Source organism: Chelonus insularis, unplaced genomic scaffold (assembly GCF_013357705.1).
Source record: "Chelonus insularis isolate UGA/USDA-ARS -01 unplaced genomic scaffold, ASM1335770v1 contig_94_pilon, whole genome shotgun sequence".
Taxonomy (NCBI): domain Eukaryota; kingdom Metazoa; phylum Arthropoda; class Insecta; order Hymenoptera; family Braconidae; genus Chelonus; species Chelonus insularis.
Window position 1 is genome coordinate 4,098,813 of NW_023276783.1, and position 21,273 is coordinate 4,120,085.

The window sequence follows — 21,273 nt, forward strand, 5'->3', positions numbered from 1 at the left end:
TAAGACAATCTTTTTTTTTCTTTTTGAACATTGTTTTGTATTATTTATTCAAGTGAATGAATGTACTTTAAACTATCACTTTTTTCCCTATTGCACTGATATTTTACGACTCTCTACAAAATTAAAAATATCTTGATGATGAAAATCTATTTTACTTAATAAGTAATTATTTATAATTGTAAAACTATACATGAGATAAGAGTCGATAATAAATAAGTATTTACGCACAAGTTAAGTATAAAGCTAAGTAAAGTTGAAAACTTTTACTGATTGTGTTTCAACTAATCATGTTATTAGTAAGCTTGTGCAATTCTTTAATGGCAGTAGATAATTGTGGTATAGAGGAGTAAAAATGCAGCTTATCACAATGTCAAAATGAATAGAAAAAAAAGTCTGCTTAATAAACAGTCTATGTTTTGTAGAAAAGGCACAAGCTTGGAACAGAATTTGCTAATTTTTATTCAAATAAAATATGCAAAAAAATAATTAAATAATAAAGCTTTTAAAATTAATAAGGGTCACAACGTAATGAAAAATTCAGGTTGTTCACCCCCCCTTTTTTTTTAGTAATAATGTAATCGATAGCACGATCTCCTTATATTGAAGCAGTCTCTCGCAATACTCACTGAATCCTAGTTTTATTTATATACATCAAATGAAAGTGCGGTTAAATCCATGTCTTAGTCAACACGAGAGAGATCTAGCCCACTATTTTTTCAATAATCAAGAGTTACTTCTATAATGTCCACAGATCTTTCAACAAGCCTACAATCATTCATTAATATTCATTAACATTAATTTGAAATGATTAAAAAGCATATTTATTATAGTATAAAATTAAGTTGTATACCTTAACCCCAAAGGACGCTTCGTAACCACCCTTTCCTTGCATTTGATGTTGAATGACCGACAAATGTGCACTTTCCATATCAAGGTCTCCACTGCCAATGTGTCCAGTGTGTTGAAAGTTCGTCGGTGCTCCAATCATACTCCGATCTATCCTTAACCTGTGTTGAGGTCTTTGTCTTTTATTTCTTGTTGTTGGTCCTTGTTGAGTTAAACAACACGTGAACCATTGGATCCAAACTTCTGTATTACTTGCCATTCTTTATTTTTTACAATGCTACTCTCTTGAATAAATAAATAATAATGAGCTACATTAAAACTTTAATTCGGTAATTAAACAATATTCAATATAAATAAACTTACTGCAACCTTGTCGTTGACCCTTTTCTCACGATAATTACAGTCTCACAAATCGCTCTCTCAAACTTTTGGCACAATAAATTCGTTAATAAATTGATTAGTCAGCGTAAAATGCATATCAAGTCATTGGTGATACTGAAGTTGTTCACAAAAGTTAGCATAGAATTAATTAACTCGAATAAATAAACACGTTTCACTACTAGAATTAAATAATCCAACCTGATTTTACTGAACTCTGCTGGGTTCTACAGCTCACCTTCATTTGTGTATTTTCCACTCCAAATACAGTTTTAGTTCAAATTATGACCACCTATGGCGCTACTGAACTATTCAATTACAAAGATTGTGAATAATAAAAAAACCATTGAAAATCCATTTTCTTTAATTACTTTTTGTTAATGACTCATATTTATTGTAACTGTAAAATTTTGTACATATAAATTTATGAGTAATATTCTAAAATTACAATTCATTGATTATATAGTTGAATTGAACCATGTGTAATTGAAAAATACATTCATAGTACAATATACATGCATATACACATGCATATTAATAAGGACTAATTACATAATGTAACAACATCTTATTCAGAGACAGAAAATTTTTTATCTATTTTCTAATTTATTTATTTGAAAAATATGATTTAAACCCACTTTTATTAAAGATAAAAAATGTACATTTAAAAGTTATATAAATTGGTTCTCTGGTTATTTTTTTACATATTATTAAAGCTCTCCAAATACCCAAAGGATAATATTATCATTTTTTAATGTTAAAATAGAATATATTTTTAACATTTTTCTATTTTTTTTTTAAAGTTTCGCTTTCAAAAGCTCAATTTTCTTAGCAGCTCGTTTTTGAAGATCGGGCAATTTCATTGCTAGTCCCATATTTCCTTTTATCTTTATTTTTCCTTGGAAAAATGCTTGTTGTGGATTTAATTTTCCAGAAATAAAATCAACAATATCTGTATCGCTTATTGTAAAGACAACATCAGGTTTTTCTTTTCCATTATACTCCACTGATCCTTTTCCAGTTTTAGCATTAATTATCCAATAACCTTCAGCACCACCAGGCCCATTGATAATTTTAAAACCATAAACTCCACGGAATTTTTCAATTAAATTGTCTTCATCTTCTTTCATTGCTACTTCAAAAATTTTGAATACCTTATCTGCTTGAAATATTTCCCGAGAAGCACTAGCATTGACTAAGTTCATTCTCAAACCATTAGAGAATCCTAATTTGTATAAAGCAACAACAACAGCTCCACCAAGACCAATGTTATGCTGGAGCGCTAATTTTGCTCCTGGAACTTGTCTTTTACCTGCTTGACCACGTAATTGCAATGATAATTCTACACATTGAGCAATTCCAGTAGCACCAAGCGGATGTCCTTTAGAAATCAATCCACCACTTGGATTAATCACATACTTTCCACCATATGTATTATTTCCTGAATCAATTAGTTTTGCAGCTTGTCCCGGTGGACAAAGTCCCAATGCTTCATAGGTTATAAGTTCATTTGCTGAAAAACAATCGTGGAGTTCAATTACATCAACATCTTGTGGCGAATAAGGTACTGCTGCAAATACTTTTTCCGCTGCATTTTTTGTCATATCATATCTGGAAATGATTACAAATATACATATATTTATCAACTCACATATTTTACAAAATTAGTAAACTGATTTAAATAATCTTTATTCTTTTATATCATTTGTTATGATTGGAAAATATATTAACAATACAAACAAGATAAAAGGAATATTATTTAAAAATACAATAAGCTATTTACCCAACAATCTTCATGTGACTTCTTTCAGCAAATGTTGATGGTAAATCAGTAGACATTTCCATAGCTAAAATTTCTACTGCTTGATTTTGAAGATTATGACGACGAACAAAATCTTCATTTGCTAAAATTACAGCAGCACTTCCATCAGACGTTGGACAACATTGAAGTTTTGTCAATGGACCAAAGACTTTAGGAGAATTTATTATTTGTTCTAAAGAATATTTATTTTGAAATTGTGAAAGCGGATTATTAACAGAATGTAGATGATTTTTATAAGCAATTTTAGCAAAGTGTTCAGGTTTTGTTCCATATTTTTGCATATGTTCAAGTGCCGCATTACCAAACATTTGAGCCGTAATTGGGCTATCTGAAAGACCAGACATATCAGCCATCATACCGACATGTTTATCCATTGGATTTGTACGATCGAGAAATTTAGATGTCAACGATCCTTTCTCCATTTTTTCGAAACCAACAGCTAAAGTACAGTCGGCTTTTCCAGATTCAATTATGTACTTGGCAATCATTAAAGCAGAAGATCCAGTCGAACAATTATTGTTAACATTAAAAATAGGACAGCCATTTAATCCAACTTCGTATAATGCTCGTTGTCCACAAGTTGAGTCTCCATAAACATAGCCAACGGCTGCAGCTTTTATTTGATCATAAGAAACTCGAGCATCTTTTAACGCTTTTGTGACAGATTCTTTCACCATTTCAGGGTAATCAAAGTCATCACGAGACCCCGGTTTTTCAAATTTCGTCATTCCTAGACCCACTACGTAAACAGTTTCTTTGCGCACCATTTTAAAGCCTAAAGAAAAACACGAGTCATAATAGAAAATAGCAGAATTAAATAAATACTATCTCAAAAACTAGACGCAACTTTCTCTTGAATTATAGTTACCTTTAAGGTTGGAGTGTTATTAGAGAAATACAAAAAAATATGAAGAAGCAGTTGAGAGATGTGATACGCAGAAAATATTTTATTAGTTACACAGCTTATAAATGAAATATATGTAGCTTCATATATCAATAATTGCCAGTAAGCATTGAACTTTGACCGGTATAACGGGTTTATAGTAATAAAAAAATAACACGTCAGGTACTCCTCATCAATGGCGAAAGTCTACTGCGATAAATTGAAGCAAGTGGTTTTATATATTAATAATGAGAACCTCTGCTAAAGTTTTTAAGTTGAAAGTGTTTGTAGATAGCGTACTTGCAAAGAACTCTTGCGCAGAATTCACTTGCGCAAAAGCCGTTTTTTTTAAATTATTATTATTCAAATTAATTAATTTTTTGTAAATACTAGTAGTAGATTACATAAGTTTTTTAATTATACGAATAATTTATCATTAAATTAAAACATACTTTTTTCCAAAAATTGTTTATATTCAATATACATACAAATTTGAATCTACACATAATCAATATACAAAACAAACTTATTTTATTACTTTACTGTACATAGTTTAAATTTTTAATTATGAATGATTGAAGTTTGAAAAAGAATTTAGTTTAGTTAGAATTAATTCAAACAAATCAGCCTCAACTGTCTTAAATAATTATCATTCAGTATAAAAATGTCATTAATATTAATTAAATTACATATTACATTATCAAAAATTATTCAGTTTGTACATTCCACATAAAAACGTTAGTACCATTGGTGGCAAGGATAGAATTTTCCTGAGGATGAACACTTAAAGATACTGTTGGATATTTGGTTTTTTCATCTCCAGAAAGTTTAGCTAAAACTTTTTGATTCGTTAAATCCCATACCCATAATTTACCATCAGCAGATCCAGATAAAACTTTGCTATCATTATAATCAACACTAGATTCTAAGCACAGGTCATCAACTGTATGTCCTTTAAATTCATTTAACAATTCACCAGTGTCTTTATCAAGAAGTCTGATTACTCCATCTGCACAACTGGCAAGAGTACACTGACCATCTCGTGTAAAACTAACGCAAGTAATAGCTTCCCCAAGACAATCAGATGTAACTTCTCCAGCTCTAATGTCATATCTTCTAATTCTACAGTCAAATGAAGCAGAAATAATTTCATGATCGCTCACTTTGATACTGGAAATAGCATCTTTTGCTTCATTTAATGTCTGAACAGGTTCTTGATTTTTAGATCGAATATCCCAACATTTGACTGAATTATCTCGAGATCCAGATATTGCCATTGATGATTCTTCATTAAAACATACAGTCATAACTCCACCTGAATGTCCACGAAATCTTCTAACTGGATTACCTGTAGCTACGTCCCATAATATAACTGATTTGTCTAAACCGCATGAAATAATTTGACTGCTGTCACAGGATGCACTGGCATCCATAACCTCACCACCATGACCACTGTAGGTTTTTAATAATGCATTTCTATGAGGATTCCATAATCTTAGTCTTCTATCAGAACTACCCGTTATACAATATGCTCCATCAGTATTGAATCGTACAACTCGTATAGCTCCTTCTTTACAGTGAAGTGAGTGAACAAATTTGAACTCCATTTTTCGGAGAATAGAATATTAGAAAGTTTGGAATAAACAGGGCAACAGCTGATTATTCATAAACAACTTTGACACCTCACGCGCTGACAATACAAAGAAACGGGTGTGTTTCATCAAGCATTTAAACGTTTATAATGGATTTTGAGGATTTTGAAATGTTTCCTATCAAAGAAAATGATCAACAACAATTTCTTTTTCACGAATCGGATATATTTTCTCAAGGATTTATGATTTTCGAAGAAATTCGAAGGCAAGGAAAATTTTGCGATGTCACAATAAAGGTAAATATATATTCTAACCTATTTTTAAAGTATATTTAATATTATTATGGGTTTAGCTCAAATTCATGGAAATAATTTTTTAAAATCATTATTCAGGTTGAAGATCAGAGTTTTAGTGCTCATAAAATTGTTCTTGCGGCTACAATTCCATATTTTCATGCAATGTTTTTAAATAATATGGCTGAAAGTAAATTGAATGATATAACATTACAAGGATTTGATCCTCTGTATGTATGCTTATTAATCGATTAATTAACATAAAACGTATATTATTCTATTATTTTTATCACTAATAATATGTATTTATTTACAGTGCACTTGAATCTTTAATAAATTTTTCATATAGCGGCAAAATAATGATAAATCAATCAAATGTACAAAGAATAATGATTGGAGCGTCATTTTTACAATTACAAAAGGTTCGTGATGCTTGTGCGAGTTTTTTAAAAAATCACTTACATCCAACTAATGTATTGGGATTTCACGAGCTTGCTAACCGATTAAATTGTACAGTACTTATTGAAGAATGCTCTAAATTTATTAATCAGTATTTTCATCAAGTATCATTATGTGATGAATTTTTACAACTATCATTTTTTGATATCAAAAATCTTATTGGTAAAGATGAGCTTTATGTTGTTTCTGAAGCTCAAGTATTTGAAGCTGTTATTCGGTGGGTTAAATATAAAAAAGATGAACGACTGCATAACTTACCACAGCTGTTAATACTTGTGCGATTACCTCTTTTAAGTCCTGAATATTTAGTTGATCATGTAGCCAAAGAAGAGTTGATAAAACAGTCTCATGAATGCAGGTATAAATCATAATTCAAGTTTTATGTATTTAATAATTAATTATTTATTTAAAAACATTTAAAAATAATAATTTTTTTCCCTCATAATTACAGAGATTTATTAGATGATGCTAAAGACTGTCTTCTAATGCCAGAACGTCGACATTTGTTAGATAGCGCAAGATTCCGTCCTCGAATTTGTGATGATTTAGTAGGACATATATTTGCAGTTGGCGGTTTAACGAAATTTGGTAATTCATTGAGTACCGTTGAAGTCTTTAATCCTATTAAAAATGTTTGGAGAATATCAGAAGCTATGACAATGGATAGAAGTCGAGTAGGAGTGGCAGTACATCAAAATAAATTATATGCTTTTGGTGGTTACAATGGTGTAGAAAGGTTATCAACCGTTGAAGTGTATTATCCAACATTAAAATATTGGAAAATTATTTCTTCTATGCAATGTAAACGAAGGTAAATAAGTAACTAATTTCAATTACTCTAGCTAATAAAACATCAACTAATGAATAAATTAATTCTAGTGCTGTTGGAACAGCATCGTTAAATGATTACATTTATGTTTGTGGTGGATATGATGGTGTCATTTCATTGAACACAGTCGAAAGATATTGTCCAGCAACAGACAAATGGCAAATGTTACGATCGATGAATAAACATCGGTCTGCTGGAGGAGTTATTGCATTTGAAGGATACATTTATGTACTTGGTGGACATGATGGACTTTCAATATTTGACTCTGTTGAGAGATATGACCCCCAAACAGGAATTTGGACACCAGTTAAATCGATGTTAAGTCGAAGATGTCGTCTTGGTGTTGCAACTCTTTATGGAAAATTATATGCCTGTGGTGGATACGATGGATCAACATTTTCACAATCAGTTGAAGTTTATGATCCACAAAAAGACACGTAGGAATAATGTTTTATTGGTATTGTCATTTTCTATTTAATTTTTTATTAAATATACATAATATTTTAACTAGATGGGAATATGTGGCGCCAATGAATATGATGCGAAGTCGAGCAGCTTTAGTTTCGAATATGGGTAAATTATGGGCTATTGGTGGATATGATGGTGTATCCAATCTATCTACTGTTGAGACATATGATCCTCGAACAAATACGTGGACATTTGCTCCTTCAATGTGCGCTCATGAAGGAGGTGTTGGTGTTGGAGTTATTAGAATGAATGATGCAGATCCGAATGTGTATTTTTAATATTTTATATGTAACCAAATAAAAATATGAATTATTAAATGACTTTCACCATATTTTTATTAAATCTTAATGCTTTCATTTAAGATCTGTTAAAGTTTTTACATTGGAATTCACGAACTTTACACTTTTCTTAGAATTTAAAAGTTACGTTAATAAATTTAAAAGATTTTTGTAGATGAAAATTAAACACCATGGCAGAAAATTATATCGATACTTAATAAGAAACATAAATTAATTTTTGATTAATTATAAAATCAAAAAATCCATTAATTTCTCATACAAATATCTTTAATTCATCACATGAAAATGAACTCTAAAAATCTTTTCATATCGTTTCAAATAATTCACTATTTGTAATTACAAATTCAATATCAAAACAGTAATAAATGTTAATTAAAAGTTTTTGCACTTAAACTTCATCTTCATCCATAATGACAACTACAATATCTCACAAGAAAATATCATCTCCAACTAAACGTACAGATTCAAAATATTTGTTAACATTATTTGAGATGTTATTTTGCAAGAAATATTCACATTGAATATTCACCGTATGAATCGGGTGCAAATTGAATTGAGAGCATAGTGTAATTATAATTTATATTAGTTGTTAATTGCAATAATTAATTTCTATTACTTACGCAACATACATATCTTTCGAACGTAGTACATAAATATAAAAAAAATTGTAAATGATATATTATAAACCTAGTGCAAGTACCAAATGAATTTATAATTACTACGTACGGAATAGCTGTCATATTCATTGGTATAACAATTACTGTAAATAAAATATTCAACGCCATGTTTTTCTTTGAAGAATAAATTCGATAAACTTTACAGACGAATGATAAAGCATTACTATAATGAGAAAAAATTAATTTTTCTAATAAAATTTTTTAAGCAACTGTAAAGAAATATTTCGTCATTTTAATCTCTATTTTATTTTAATAAAACTATTTTTAACATTCAAATGGAAATTTTTGATGTACTGCAAAAATAAATATTCATGGCTCATAAAAAATACTCAACAAGTTAAACTTGTTGTTTAATAAAAACAAATTATAATGCACGTAAGGATCTGCATATGTATACATATCTATAGATAGGTATTTTCAAATATATGTAATTGAATCCATTTCTATAATCGATAGTAAATCGTGAATATTTGTAACACAGATTAAATTATTTGTTGATTATACTAATTATTGTAGTATAGGTATTTAATATTTTTGAATTGTTGAGAAAGAAATGTTACACCCAGTTATCCTCGATAAATTTAGATGTTCCTGTGTAGATGAGAAAAATCATTAAATATGTTTTTTATAATAAACTATTATGATTTGTAACATTATTTTTTATTTATTTCTAAAAATGTAATTAGATATCCAGTTTCTAGTTTTATATTTATATCTAGTATGTATCATCGTCATTCATGTTTAAATTATTTAAATAAATAATCATACTTTTATTCACATTTTAATAATTATGATAATTAAAGTTTTATTAATTCTTATGCAAAAGAACACTACCTTGAAAGTCTCCATTTTCTTATTCATTTTTCTCTCCATAATTACTTGATAAATACAAAATTGTCATTAATTTAATACAATTAATTTATTATCAACATTATACTGATTTCATACATCTGTAAGTATCAGTTAATAAAAAAATCTTATTTAACCGAGGAAATCATAGTTGGAAACATCATCAAATTGTTGATTTGACGGATTTCCAGTATTAGTAGGTCTTGTAGGCATTTGACCTCTCTGACCAACCATTTGTTGCTGTATGCCTGTTAACACTTGTTGTGGTCTGTATTGTTGCTGAAATTTTTTAAATAAAAATTAATCTTTCTCGTAAACAATATATTATAATGTAAATATTAATAGTCTTTTCTTAATATACCTGTTGAAGAAGATGCCGAAGACCTGAACTATTTGCCATTACAGGTCTCATCATTCTTTGAGCATTTGGTTGTTGTCCGGAAATACCAGTGTTCGGGTTTAATGCTCTTTGAGCTTGTTGAGCCTAAAAAAATACACAATAAATAGCAATTCATAAAAATTCAGAATTTTTATCCGAAGAATTAATACATACTTCTATTTGCTGTTTATATTGTAACTCTTGTTGTTGAGCAACATCTAAATTCTGTTGAATCTGAAAAATAACAGATTATTGGTTGGTAATCATAACAAAAGTATTCAATAAGATTGTAAACTTGTTTCAATTACGTTAACTTCTAGTTGAGATTTATATGCTGCTTCTTGTTGGGATTTATATTGAGCTTCCTGTTGTTGCGCTGCCTCTAAAGTTTGCCTCAATTGGTGAATTTTCATAAGATTTTGATGTCTTGCCATCTCTAAATCATCAGGGAATTGTGGTCTCTGTTGTCCAATCATTCCGCCAGTAGCAGTATTAACTTGTTGAGATTGCATTACCCCAGTTTGCATATTTATTTGACCTTGAGTTACGGTATTATTTAACGATTGCTGCTGATTATTGGATGACACAACATTTGAAGCCATTTGACCACTTCCTATTGACATAGAGTTGGATTGAGACATCATCATATTTCCTTGAGATATTCCACTTGTGGGTATAGATCCTGGGATACTGTTGGGTGGTCCTCCAGTAGTCTGCGAAAATATCTATTTTTACATTCACACTTTGCCACTTTATATTAATTATCAAATTTATTGCATAACTATCCAAAAAATTTCTTACTTGGCCTTGACGCATAAGAGCATGTGTGCTCTTTTGATGTTGAATTACTTTTCTAAGACGGTCTACAAAAGCTACTTGATCATTCGGAATAAAACCAAGATATGCTCTCTTTTCTACAGTGTAGAGAAGAATTAAAACTTTAATATCACAAGCTGCAATTGATGAACCTGACGTAAAATGAACACAACCAGCCTAGAAAATATATAACAATTTATTAGTAGTAGTTAATAATTTTTATTTGAAAACATTAATTAATAAATCGAAAATTTACTTACAAATCCCGTGCTCATAACTTTAGTAAGCGAATCAAGAGCTTCACAAGGTGTAGGATGAAATATTACTGATTTGGAATTTTTTAAATAAATTCCACCGATACTTCCAATCAATTGTTTTGGCATCAATTGCATTAATAATTTCTGTGGCCAAGAGTCTGTCTTTAATTCTGGTTCTCCATCTTTTGTATTGGCTGACACGTGACAAGGAACTTGTCTTGTTTGTTTTGGTGTATCGGATGGATTTTTTGCTTTCTCCAACCACTCTAAAATACCTTGCCATATTGTTGAACGTTCTCGAGATGGTTGAACCATCTGTTGACCCGGCACAGCAGCTTGTGCAACAGTTCCTTGAGGAAGATTGTGTGCTACTTGTTGAGCAACTGATGGTGCAGCAACCGTCGGTTGTGAAACAGTAACTGTTTGTTGAACAGGAGTTGACACAGTTTGACTTACACTAGAAACAGTCAACTGAGGTGGTACATTTTGGTTTTGAGGTGGCTGTTGAGCTTGCATAGCTTGAATAGTAACTTGTTGTTGTTGTTGCTGCTGCTGTTGCTGCTGTTGTTGTTGTTGTTGTTGCAATTGTTGTTGTTGCTGTTGCTGTTGCTGTTGCTGTTGTTGTAACTGCATATTTCTTAGCTGCTGCTGTTGTTGCTGAGTTAATTGTGGTTGTTGCTGCTGCTGAGGTTGTTGAGTATTAGCGGCCATACCATTATTATCCATTCTTTGATTAAATGCCACATTCAGCCCCAAAGAAGGTGGCTGCGCTAATTGTGCTAATAATGCACTTCCTTGATTATTTGATTGAACATTAGATCCAGGAATAAATGGCGTTCGCCATCGCTGAGGTTGTGCTCGAGCACCTGGATGATAGTTCGGTGGTCCTGACAATTGAGCATTAAAGACCGGACGTCCTGGATTCATTGGAACAGACATTGAAGGTGTTACTGTTTGATGATTAACTTGTATATTCATCGGAGTTTGATTCCTAAAGGCTGGATTTTGTGTTTGAGGTTGAGGAATGCTTTGAGTATTTTGATTTGTATTTGGACTATCGTGACTTTGAAGAGGGCTAAGAGGTATTTGAGCTGCACTTGTAGATGTTGAATGAACTGCTCCACCAATTTGAGTTGGACTAACTGGACGCTCTTTTAAATTATAATTATGGAGAAGTACTAAATTTCTTGGATCTTTAGTATAATTTTTGGTTTGGGAAGTTTGTAAATCACCACCGGATAACTCAAATAATTTAAAAAATTCCGGAATTTTTCGTGGCGATACAATTGAAAGAAAAATACTCCGTTTTTGAAATAACGTTGGAAGAGTTTCTATTGTATATCCTACATATTTTTCAGTTTCTCGCACAGCAATTTGATATGGTGGTGAATTGCAAACTAATATGCAGTGTTTCTGTGTTTTTGTATTAGGGTCTCGTTCTGCTTGAAGATCTTCAAAACATACTAATGCTGTTGCTAAACCTTCAGCTATACTTGCATGTGATTCTCCTCTGCCACCAACCATTCTATAATGATATAAACAATTATTATAAAAATATTTTAATATTCTTTGTCAAGAATTGGTATGTTTAACAAATGTAATTAAAATACTTACTCAAGATTTTCTAGACGTAATAATAGTTTATGAGGATTAGAAAATGGTCCAAACGTGTCTACACATGGTCTGGGAAGACAATCAGCAGCATGATAAATTACAATACCATAACGCGTAGTACTGTTCTCGGTGACATATTCTCTATCCTCAATGGCTCCTTGATTAAAATGTTCTAATGTAGGAATTAAATAATTCGTTTTCAAATCATTGAAATATGCTCCATTAACTGCTGTTCCCTCAATTACAAATATTACATCGTTTTGGTTGCTATGCTCATTTGTGTTAACAACCACCATTGTGTATTTTTTCAATAAATATAGGATTTAATTTGAATTAAAGGAAATCTTTTCATTAACTATCAACAATCACTCAAAACAGGAATTTTGCATGACATTTTGTTGTGACTATTAAATAAAACACTTCATTATTTATATTTCAATTTTTTGTTAGTTTTTATCGAATATCAACTCATTTTGGAGTAAAAATTTATTATAAAAATATTTTTTTACAATGAAATCAGTCTTATTTTCATTAATTTTACAATTAATATACTGAAAGCTTTATAAGAAATTTATGTCACTTTCACTTAGATTTTTTTAGGTTATAACTCCGATGACGCCCTCAAGCCAATAATGTCATACGCGGCAAATTCAAATTAGCTAAATAATTTAAGAAATGATGAAATTAAATGATAAATATCATTTGAATGGAAGAGTATACAACAATTTAATTACATTATTTATATTCTATCTAATTAAAAAACTCAGTAATAAAATATTTCGATAGAAAAATCGTACTTTTATATAATTAGAGTACATAACAATTTTTTTCATGACGTGTCTGGTCAGCATGAGACAGGCGCATGCGCAATGTCACCTTACGTGGCATTAGTTAAAGTCGATGTTTCATTTAAGGAAACAAATTTCTTGTTTTAGTGTAAACATTTGTCATTATTTCTCTTGTTTGTTATGATTTAAACGTCAAATTAATCAAAAGGTACGTTAATATATTTATTGTAATTATTTCTTGGTGATTTTTTAAATTAAAATTCAAAATAACTAATGATGATTTGTAACAGCCTGTCGTCTGATGTTAACTCTTCAATATTAATATGACATGCAGTTTCTTTTGGATACATTATTATATTACTTGTGTTTTATTTATTAATTTAGATAATGTAATTATTAGTTATTATTATAATGACTAAAAAATTTATTTCCATTTTAAAATATTTTTTTATTTTTACTATAACCTACAATAAAATCATTCAATACGTTCGATTATGGAAATGAGTATTGTTAAGCCTTAAATAACAATATTATTCATTGTTATAATTTGTAGAATTTCACAAAAACAAAATGAATCAACACTATATGCAACAACAGCAGCAACCTCCTCTTTATGGAGGGCAAAATCGACCAACTTCTTATGAAGGTTTGAATGCTAATATGCCTCCAAACATGATAAAACCTCCAGGTACTGAACAATATCCACCTCAAAAACCTATGCAAACTCCAGAGATAAATTTACCTCCTCGGCAGAATTTGTATTATAATTACAATGCAAACATGCAGGAAAACGTTTCAACACTCCAAAATAGTTCATCACATGCACCACCCATTCCAACTGCAAATCTATCAAATCAAATGTCAAACATGTCTTTAAATAACGTACCTCCATCAGTAAGTATTTTCTTTATTTCTTTGTTAATTCATATAAATTAGAACTTATATTAAAATGTATTTATTATTATCAGCAAAATATTCCACCACCAACCAACAATGGTATGTCTCTTGCTTCTAACAACATAAATGGCTATACATCTGCAGATCATTCACCATCAAATCCAGCTGATCCTCTACTGACTCCTCCAGCAGCGAAACAACCACCGATTTCAAGTCTTCCGACATCTGCACCAGCTAATAATTTTAATAATTATCCCACAAGTGAGATTTCAGCTCCACCAAATCAAATGATAAATCAACGACCACCTTCAGGTCCACCTCCATCATCTGGACAGGGACTTCAACAGCCACCAATGGGTTTTCCTTCGGCTGGACCTCCAAAAGGACCAGGAAACGCATATTTAGGTCAACAAATGTCACAATCGGGTCCGCAAATTACATCACCTAATCAGCAAATGCCACCATTAGCACAACAAATGCCTCCACTAAATCAACAAATGCCACCACCAAGTCAAAAAATGCCTCCATTAAATCAACCAATGCCACCATTAAATCAGCCGATGCCACCATTAAACCAACCAAATACATCTATACAGAATCAACAAAATTTATCGGGGCCAACGATGCAACCTGGCTCATCCGGATCATTGACAGGTCGACCTCTTCAGCAACCAGGTGGCCCTGGTTCTTATAATATGTACCAACCTCCTGGACAACAAAATTTATCAGGACCTTTACCACCATCAAGTTCTTATGGACCAACTGGAGCGGTTCCACCCACTCCTAATCAATCACTTCAACGTCAAGCTATGCCAGGACAAACTATGCCTCCATTACCTGGGCAGATGCCACCTCGTCAACCTCCTGGTACTATGCCAGGTTATCAACAACCTGGAGTCTACCCTCCCAACTACCAGCAAGATTTGTATGGTGCTCAAAAGGGTCAGTATCATCCTCAAGGTTTGAATATGCCTGGAGCTCTGACTGGCGGTTATCAACCTGGCACTCAACCTCAACAAGCAAAACGGCTTGATCCTGATTCTATGCCTAGCCCTATTCAAGTTATGCAAGATGATCAGAAGGCACGCGGAGGAATTTTTGCTACAAATCAAAAGGGATTAGTACCACCATTTGTGACAAGTAAATTTATTGTTCAAGATCAAGGTAATGCCTCTCCAAGATTTATCAGATCAACCATTTACACCGTTCCAACTACTAATGATATTATGAAACAAACTGGTGTACCATTTGGATTGATTTTAAGTCCAATGGCTCAAATAAGTGAAGGAGAACAAGAACCACCAATTGTTGACATGGGTGAAGTCGGACCAGTAAGATGTACACGCTGTAAAGCTTATATGAGTCCTTTCATGCAGTTTATTGATGCTGGAAGAAGATTTCAGTGTATGTTCTGTAAAGCAAGCTCTGAAGTACCAGCTGAATATTTTCAGCATCTAGATCATACTGGACAACGAATGGATCGATTCGAAAGGCCAGAATTGATGTTAGGAACATACGAATATTTGGCTACTAAAGATTATTGTAGAGATAATACTTTCCCTAAGCCACCGGCCATTGTGTTCATCATCGATGTTTCATATAACAATGTAAAATCTGGCCTGGTTAATCTCATATGTGCAGAGATGAAAAATATCATTAAGAATCTTCCAAAAGATACCTATGAAGAGCGTACGAAAATGAAAGTCGGTTTTATTACTTATTCCAATACGGTACACTTTTATAACGTTAGTCCATGGTTGACTCAACCTCAGATGATGGTGGTTGGTGATGTTCAAGATGTCTTCATGCCTCTGCTCGATGGATTCCTTTGTGATGTTGAAGAAAGTGCTACAGTTATTGACAGTTTAATGTCACAAATACCTGTAATGTTTGGAGACACTCGAGAAACAGAATTAATTCTTGCTCCTGCTATTCAAGCAGGATTAGAGGCATTGAAAGCATCCAATTGTGCTGGAAAACTTTTGGTATTCCATTCGTCTTTACCATCAGCTGAAGCTCCTGGAAAATTGAAAAATCGTGACGATCGCAAACTTTTAGGTACAGAGAAAGAGAAAACTGTACTTGCTCCACAGAATAATGTTTATAATAATTTGGGTCAAGAATGTGTTGGTGCCGGATGCAGCGTAGATCTTTTTGTTTTTAATAATTCATATGTAGATATTGCAACTATCAGTCAAGTTTGTAGACTAACAGGAGGAGAAGTTTATAAATATACTTATTTCCAAGCAGAAACAGATGGTGATAGACTCATCACAGATATTATTAACAATATTAGTAGACCAATAGCTTTTGATGCAGTAATGAGAGTTCGAACGTCAACTGGAGTGCGGCCTACTGATTTCTTTGGTCATTTCTTCATGTCTAATACAACAGACATGGAGTTGGCCAGTATAGATTGCAATAAAGCCGTAGCAGTAGAAATTAAACATGATGATAAACTTACTGATGAAGATGGCGTTTATATTCAAGTTGCTTTACTTTATACATCATGTGGAGGCGTAAGAAGACTACGAATTAATAACTTGAGTTTACGTGCATCATCTCAAATGACAGAATTATATAGAGCGTGTGATCCAGATGCTGTTATTAATTTCTTTGCTAAACAGAGCGTCTTTAAACTCATTGAATCAACTCCCAAAAATATCAAATATAATTTGATATCTAAGTGTGCTACTATCCTCGCAGCTTATAGGAAACATTGTGCATCGCCATTTAGTGCAAGCCAACTTGTATTACCGGAATGCATGAAATTACTCCCTCTTTATGTTAATTGTTTACTAAAGAGTGATGCAATTTCTGGAGGTAAATTAATTAAATATTGGATATAGTTACAATAAAAGAAACGAAATTTTTTATTCATTATTTTTTTTATTTTTTCATAGGTGCTGATATGACAATTGACGATCGGTCTTATGTAATGCAAGCTGTAGCAACCATGCCTTTGTATACTTCAGTGGTTTATTTCTATCCTAGATTGCTTCCTCTTCATGATGTTGACCCACAGGATACAGAATTACCTCAACAACTTAGATGTTCATTTGATAAATTTGCTGATGATGGAGCTTATTTACTTGGTAATTGTTTTCTTTTTTATACCATTGATAATTAAATGAATTTAGTTTTAATCTTGAAATAACTGGTTTTTTTTTAGAAAATGGAATTCACATGTTCCTCTGGCTCGGTTTGGCTTTGCCAACTGAATGGATTCAAGCAGTATTTGGTGCACCAGTCGTCGATACAGACCGTACTTCATTGCCTGTTCTAGATAATGCATTAAATAGACGTATTAGAGACATTATTAATCGAGTGCGAATAGAGAGATATCATTGCATGAGGGTAAATGTTAATTTAATTGATTAATTTATTCGAATTACTGTACAACCATATTTTATCATATTTTTTTCTTTTAGTTAACCTTTGTGAGACAGCGAGATAAACTTGAAATGGTTTTACGTCACTTCCTGGTAGAAGATCGAGAAAATGATGGTAGTCCAAGTTATGTTGACTTTCTCTGTCATATGCACAAAGAGATTAAAACACTTTTAAACCAATAAAATTGAAGAAATAATTGTTTAAAAAGTGAAATCCAAGTGAAAGAAATGTGAAAAATTTTATTTTTAAATTTATTCAATATTTTTCAGAAATCTGTACACATGTATTTATCTTATTTACATAATTTATGTGTGTACTAAATGGTATGAAAATAATTACTATTTGAATGAAGTAAAATAATAAAAACAATTACGGTAAGTGCACTCAGTCACAGTGATACGCTCATAAATAATTGTTGAACGTAAACAAATGATTGAATTGTATTATTACAAACAATTTTATTTTAGAAGGTATACATATATAAATAAATTAGCCTTTTGTTATTACTTATAAGACTCAGTTAATTAATTTAAAAATCAAGGAAAAAATGTAAAAAAAAAAATAATACATAAATTTATATATCAAAATATTTGGAGTAAATTTATTTCTGTGTAACATGAATAATCATTTATAAATTCATTTAATAGTTTTATAGGAATAAAATTTTGATTTCCTTTCAACATTTATTTGTAGATTTAATCATTATAAAACTAATATTGTTAATAAATAAATTTTCGCTTTTATTGTGCAATAAAATTATGTACTTAGAAGATCTTTTATATGGAACAATGTGAAAATTGATACTTTGTTAAGCATATTCTACTTAGTAACCGTACATAAATAACAATGTTATAATTAAGGTTGAATAATTTTTTTGAAATAACTGACATAGAAAACATAAAAAAATGAAAGCTTTTAAACATGTAGTAAAAATTTAAAAATAACAAAAAAATTTTAATTTATAAAACACCTGAGTACTCCCACTTTTTCTTCATTAAAACTTTCTCATTCACCAAAGATAATTTTTATGCACTCGTTGACTTGATTACTGACTTTCTACATCATTCAAACTCAAGTGTTTGCCAGTAACCGTAGAAGTATGTCAAGAAACAGCCAGATGATAACAAACCGTATATCTTATTGAAAGTATTTCAATCAATTTACGAAATAAAGAGAAAAAAAAAACAATCAAATTAGAAAGAAAATGGAATTTAAAAATTGCGAAAGTCAAAAACTTGAATTAGATCAAGCATGTGTTGTGTTTATAAATAAAAACAGTGATTTTAATTCTTGGATTTACGCTTTAGCATCTGATTGCGTTTTGGTAAGAATTAATATAAAAAAATATTATGATTAATATAAATAATAATTTTTTTTTATCTAGTGTCCATTTCGAAAAATCGCTTATCTCAAAAATGACCAAAACACAAGTATTATATTTAATAGTCAGAAATCATGGATTTGGTGGATAATTAATGGAACTAATTCCCCAGATTATAAATCTCCAATAGATAAGAGGTATTTTATTACCTCTAATAAGATTATTTATTTAATAATAACATATTTATGATTATTACAGTGATGTAAAATGTGAAATAAAAGCCAAGTTAGGAGAATATGGAATTTATCAAGTATTATATGATAGCACATGTAATTTAAAAACAATTAAACAACCATCGAATTCGTATATACGTAAGCGATATTTTTCTTAATTATAATTGCAATTAGTAATAGAAACTTTGAATAATTACTCGACAATTATTTTTAGCCTTGGTTATCCTTATTGGAGTTCTTGTGTTGTTTTTTTCTTTAATATCGTTGGGAAAAATAATTTTTAAGCGTTGGAGGAAAAATTTATCATCCAAAAATGATATTGAAGTGATAGAAAAACCATCAAAGAAGCGAATTCAATCAGTTGATACATTTCGAGGGTAGAATATGTTTTTAATTATTAATAATGTTCATTTCAGTAATTTTAAATGTTTTATTTAAAAATTGTTTTAGAATGAGCATCCTAACAATGATTTTTGTGAATAATGGTGCTGGTGGCTATGAAATACTAGAACATGCAACTTGGAATGGACTTTATGTTGGAGATTTAGTCTTTCCTTGTTTTCTGTGGATAATGGGAGTGTGTATACCAATTGCACTTAATTCACAGTTATCTAGAGGAGTTTCAAAATTATCAATTATTAAAAATATAATTAAACGAAGCTGTATTCTTTTCTTTCTTGGTCTTTGTCTCAACACGTTAGGAACTGATTCAAATTTAGAACACATACGAATTTTTGGTGTTTTACAAAGATTTGGAGTTGCTTATTTAATTGTTGCATTGTCTTATACTTTGCTGAATTCTCGAATATCAACCAAATTTGAGCACGGAGTCTTTTCTTATCTGAATGACATTATTTCACTTTTATCTCAATGGATATTCATAATTTGTATTCTTATTGTGCATTGTGTTATCACATTTTGTTTAAAAGTTCCTGGATGTCCAACGTAATAATAATTTTTTGTGAAAATTTTTAAAAATATTTCTATGTTATTTTGTTTTTTACTGCTTAATATTAATTTTCAGGGGTTATTTAGGACCTGGAGGATTACATGAAGAAGGAAAATATTTTAATTGCACAGGAGGATCCGCAGGATATATTGATCGATTGATTTTAGGTAATAATCATCTTTATCAATATTCATCAATTAGCTCTGTTTATCAGGCAGGACCATTTGATCCTGAAGGGATCCTTGGATGTTTTACAACGATTATTCAAGCATTTCTTGGAGTCCAAGCAGGAACGATACTTCGTGTCTATAAAGATTGGCGAAGCAGAACTATGCGTTGGTTAATTTTAGCTGTCATTTATGCTTGTATTGGAGTAATACTACATTTTAGCAGTTATGTTCCAGTCAATAAAAATTTATGGTAAAATTACAGTTATAATTATTATTGATTATAAAAGTAAATGCTGTTCATTCTTTGAAAATTTGATTACTTATTAACTAAATATTATTTATTCACTAATTAAATGATTTTATTAGAATTTATTCATAGTTACAGCTAACTCATCATTATCATTGGATATAATTTAAATAATTATTCGTTATTACAATTTTATCTTTATTTCAGGTCAATTTCTTTTGTGTTTATAACAACATCTTTCGCGTTAGCAGTTTTTACTGCATGCTACCTATTAATAGATGTTGTTCAACTATGGAACGGTGGACCATTTCGCATACCAGGTAAAACAAATAAATTATTAAAAATGAAACAAAAATTTTAATTATGACTACTATGGATTTTAGGAATGAACGCTTTAGTAATGTATATTGGTCATCAAATGTGTTATCAAATATTTCCATTCCATTGGAAATATGGTTTAATGAATTCACATACATGGAAGACAATTGCAGCTTTGTGGGATACTGGTTGCTGGACTGTAATTGCTTATGTTCTACATCATAAACGAATATATGTCAGTTTATAATTACATGGAATTTTTTCGATTATCTATTCAATCAATAGACTGAAAATTCACAATTATAATTTCTATAATTATTTTATTCTTTCATAGTTTATATAAATTTTTAATTATTGAGTAATTGATAAAATTTTGAATATATCGAATTATTTATCAACGAATCATTAGTATAAAAAAGAGCATAAAATTGAAGCTTCATAAATAATTTATTTTACAATGCAAAATAACAACAAAAAAAGATATTATCCACATTAA

General features: G+C 30.6%; 7 protein-coding genes across 9 annotated transcripts; 3 read left to right on the top strand and 4 right to left on the bottom strand.

Annotated features, from left to right (window-relative positions):
• Nucleotides 1-20: 20 nt before the first annotated feature.
• Nucleotides 21-1,477, bottom strand: Spec2 (CDC42 small effector protein Spec2). The gene is made up of 3 exons (XM_035093015.1): nucleotides 1,210-1,477; nucleotides 851-1,130; nucleotides 21-765 (listed from the first exon to the last, which is right to left on the bottom strand). The coding sequence occupies exons 2-3, from the start codon at nucleotides 1,103-1,105 to the stop codon at nucleotides 757-759; spliced, it is 264 nt and encodes an 87-aa protein (XP_034948906.1). The 5' UTR covers nucleotides 1,106-1,130; nucleotides 1,210-1,477; the 3' UTR covers nucleotides 21-756.
• Nucleotides 1,478-1,848: 371 nt separating this feature from the next.
• On the bottom strand, nucleotides 1,849-4,165 carry LOC118072716 (non-specific lipid-transfer protein-like). The gene is made up of 3 exons (XM_035092799.1): nucleotides 3,915-4,165; nucleotides 3,008-3,821; nucleotides 1,849-2,835 (listed from the first exon to the last, which is right to left on the bottom strand). Exons 2-3 carry the CDS (start codon nucleotides 3,811-3,813, stop codon nucleotides 2,022-2,024), a joined length of 1,620 nt encoding a protein of 539 aa, XP_034948690.1. The 5' UTR covers nucleotides 3,814-3,821; nucleotides 3,915-4,165; the 3' UTR covers nucleotides 1,849-2,021.
• A 396-nt stretch (nucleotides 4,166-4,561) lies between these two features.
• On the bottom strand, nucleotides 4,562-5,561 carry LOC118072821 (WD repeat domain-containing protein 83). The gene has a single exon (XM_035092946.1). The coding sequence runs from the start codon at nucleotides 5,534-5,536 to the stop codon at nucleotides 4,637-4,639; it is 900 nt and encodes a 299-aa protein (XP_034948837.1). The 5' UTR covers nucleotides 5,537-5,561; the 3' UTR covers nucleotides 4,562-4,636.
• Nucleotides 5,562-5,639: 78 nt separating this feature from the next.
• KLHL18 (Kelch like family member 18) lies at nucleotides 5,640-7,875 on the top strand. The gene is made up of 6 exons (XM_035092945.1): nucleotides 5,640-5,817; nucleotides 5,914-6,044; nucleotides 6,131-6,631; nucleotides 6,725-7,084; nucleotides 7,153-7,539; nucleotides 7,614-7,875. Exons 1-6 carry the CDS (start codon nucleotides 5,671-5,673, stop codon nucleotides 7,846-7,848), a joined length of 1,761 nt encoding a protein of 586 aa, XP_034948836.1. The 5' UTR covers nucleotides 5,640-5,670; the 3' UTR covers nucleotides 7,849-7,875.
• Nucleotides 7,876-9,446: 1,571 nt separating this feature from the next.
• Nucleotides 9,447-13,041, bottom strand: LOC118072806 (mediator of RNA polymerase II transcription subunit 25-like). 3 transcript variants are annotated; one of them, XM_035092925.1, is made up of 7 exons: nucleotides 12,462-13,041; nucleotides 10,851-12,372; nucleotides 10,576-10,767; nucleotides 10,083-10,487; nucleotides 9,949-10,008; nucleotides 9,757-9,879; nucleotides 9,447-9,674 (listed from the first exon to the last, which is right to left on the bottom strand). In XM_035092925.1, exons 1-7 carry the CDS (start codon nucleotides 12,755-12,757, stop codon nucleotides 9,528-9,530), a joined length of 2,745 nt encoding a protein of 914 aa, XP_034948816.1. In that variant the 5' UTR covers nucleotides 12,758-13,041; the 3' UTR covers nucleotides 9,447-9,527. The 3 variants fall into 3 exon arrangements, with proteins under 3 accessions (XP_034948816.1, XP_034948814.1, XP_034948813.1); XM_035092923.1 differs by having other exon boundaries at nucleotides 9,949-9,999; nucleotides 10,083-10,499; XM_035092922.1 differs by having other exon boundaries at nucleotides 10,083-10,499.
• A 293-nt stretch (nucleotides 13,042-13,334) lies between these two features.
• Sec24CD (Secretory 24CD) lies at nucleotides 13,335-18,066 on the top strand. Its single transcript, XM_035092640.1, has 6 exons — nucleotides 13,335-13,457; nucleotides 13,803-14,143; nucleotides 14,218-16,969; nucleotides 17,050-17,241; nucleotides 17,319-17,503; nucleotides 17,578-18,066. Exons 2-6 carry the CDS (start codon nucleotides 13,820-13,822, stop codon nucleotides 17,719-17,721), a joined length of 3,597 nt encoding a protein of 1,198 aa, XP_034948531.1. The 5' UTR covers nucleotides 13,335-13,457; nucleotides 13,803-13,819; the 3' UTR covers nucleotides 17,722-18,066.
• A 470-nt stretch (nucleotides 18,067-18,536) lies between these two features.
• LOC118072884 (heparan-alpha-glucosaminide N-acetyltransferase-like) lies at nucleotides 18,537-21,232 on the top strand. The gene is made up of 8 exons (XM_035093040.1): nucleotides 18,537-18,863; nucleotides 18,924-19,057; nucleotides 19,119-19,231; nucleotides 19,308-19,470; nucleotides 19,544-20,038; nucleotides 20,118-20,462; nucleotides 20,667-20,779; nucleotides 20,843-21,232. The coding sequence occupies exons 1-8, from the start codon at nucleotides 18,744-18,746 to the stop codon at nucleotides 21,022-21,024; spliced, it is 1,665 nt and encodes a 554-aa protein (XP_034948931.1). The 5' UTR covers nucleotides 18,537-18,743; the 3' UTR covers nucleotides 21,025-21,232.
• Nucleotides 21,233-21,273: the final 41 nt, after the last annotated feature.

Coding starts and splice junctions, on each gene's coding strand:
- Spec2 (XM_035093015.1), bottom strand. CDS start 1,105: ATGGCAAGTAATACAGAAGTTTGGATCCAATGGTTCACGTGTTGTTTA.
- LOC118072716 (XM_035092799.1), bottom strand. CDS start 3,813: ATGGTGCGCAAAGAAACTGTTTACGTAGTGGGTCTAGGAATGACGAAA. Junction 2,836..3,007: donor AGTCACATGAAGATTGTTGG/GTAAATAGCTTA, acceptor AATCATTTCCAG/ATATGATATGACAAAAAATG.
- LOC118072821 (XM_035092946.1), bottom strand. CDS start 5,536: ATGGAGTTCAAATTTGTTCACTCACTTCACTGTAAAGAAGGAGCTATA.
- KLHL18 (XM_035092945.1), top strand. CDS start 5,671: ATGGATTTTGAGGATTTTGAAATGTTTCCTATCAAAGAAAATGATCAA. Junction 5,818..5,913: donor TTTGCGATGTCACAATAAAG/GTAAATATATAT, acceptor ATCATTATTCAG/GTTGAAGATCAGAGTTTTAG. Junction 6,632..6,724: donor AAACAGTCTCATGAATGCAG/GTATAAATCATA, acceptor TCATAATTACAG/AGATTTATTAGATGATGCTA.
- LOC118072806 (XM_035092922.1), bottom strand. CDS start 12,757: ATGGTGGTTGTTAACACAAATGAGCATAGCAACCAAAACGATGTAATA. Junction 10,768..10,850: donor AAGTTATGAGCACGGGATTT/GTAAGTAAATTT, acceptor TATATTTTCTAG/GCTGGTTGTGTTCATTTTAC. Junction 9,880..9,948: donor AATATAAACAGCAAATAGAA/GTATGTATTAAT, acceptor GTATTTTTTTAG/GCTCAACAAGCTCAAAGAGC.
- Sec24CD (XM_035092640.1), top strand. CDS start 13,820: ATGAATCAACACTATATGCAACAACAGCAGCAACCTCCTCTTTATGGA. Junction 14,144..14,217: donor TAAATAACGTACCTCCATCA/GTAAGTATTTTC, acceptor TATTATTATCAG/CAAAATATTCCACCACCAAC. Junction 17,504..17,577: donor AGAGATATCATTGCATGAGG/GTAAATGTTAAT, acceptor TTTTTCTTTTAG/TTAACCTTTGTGAGACAGCG.
- LOC118072884 (XM_035093040.1), top strand. CDS start 18,744: ATGGAATTTAAAAATTGCGAAAGTCAAAAACTTGAATTAGATCAAGCA. Junction 19,058..19,118: donor AAATCTCCAATAGATAAGAG/GTATTTTATTAC, acceptor TGATTATTACAG/TGATGTAAAATGTGAAATAA. Junction 20,039..20,117: donor AAAGTTCCTGGATGTCCAAC/GTAATAATAATT, acceptor ATTAATTTTCAG/GGGTTATTTAGGACCTGGAG.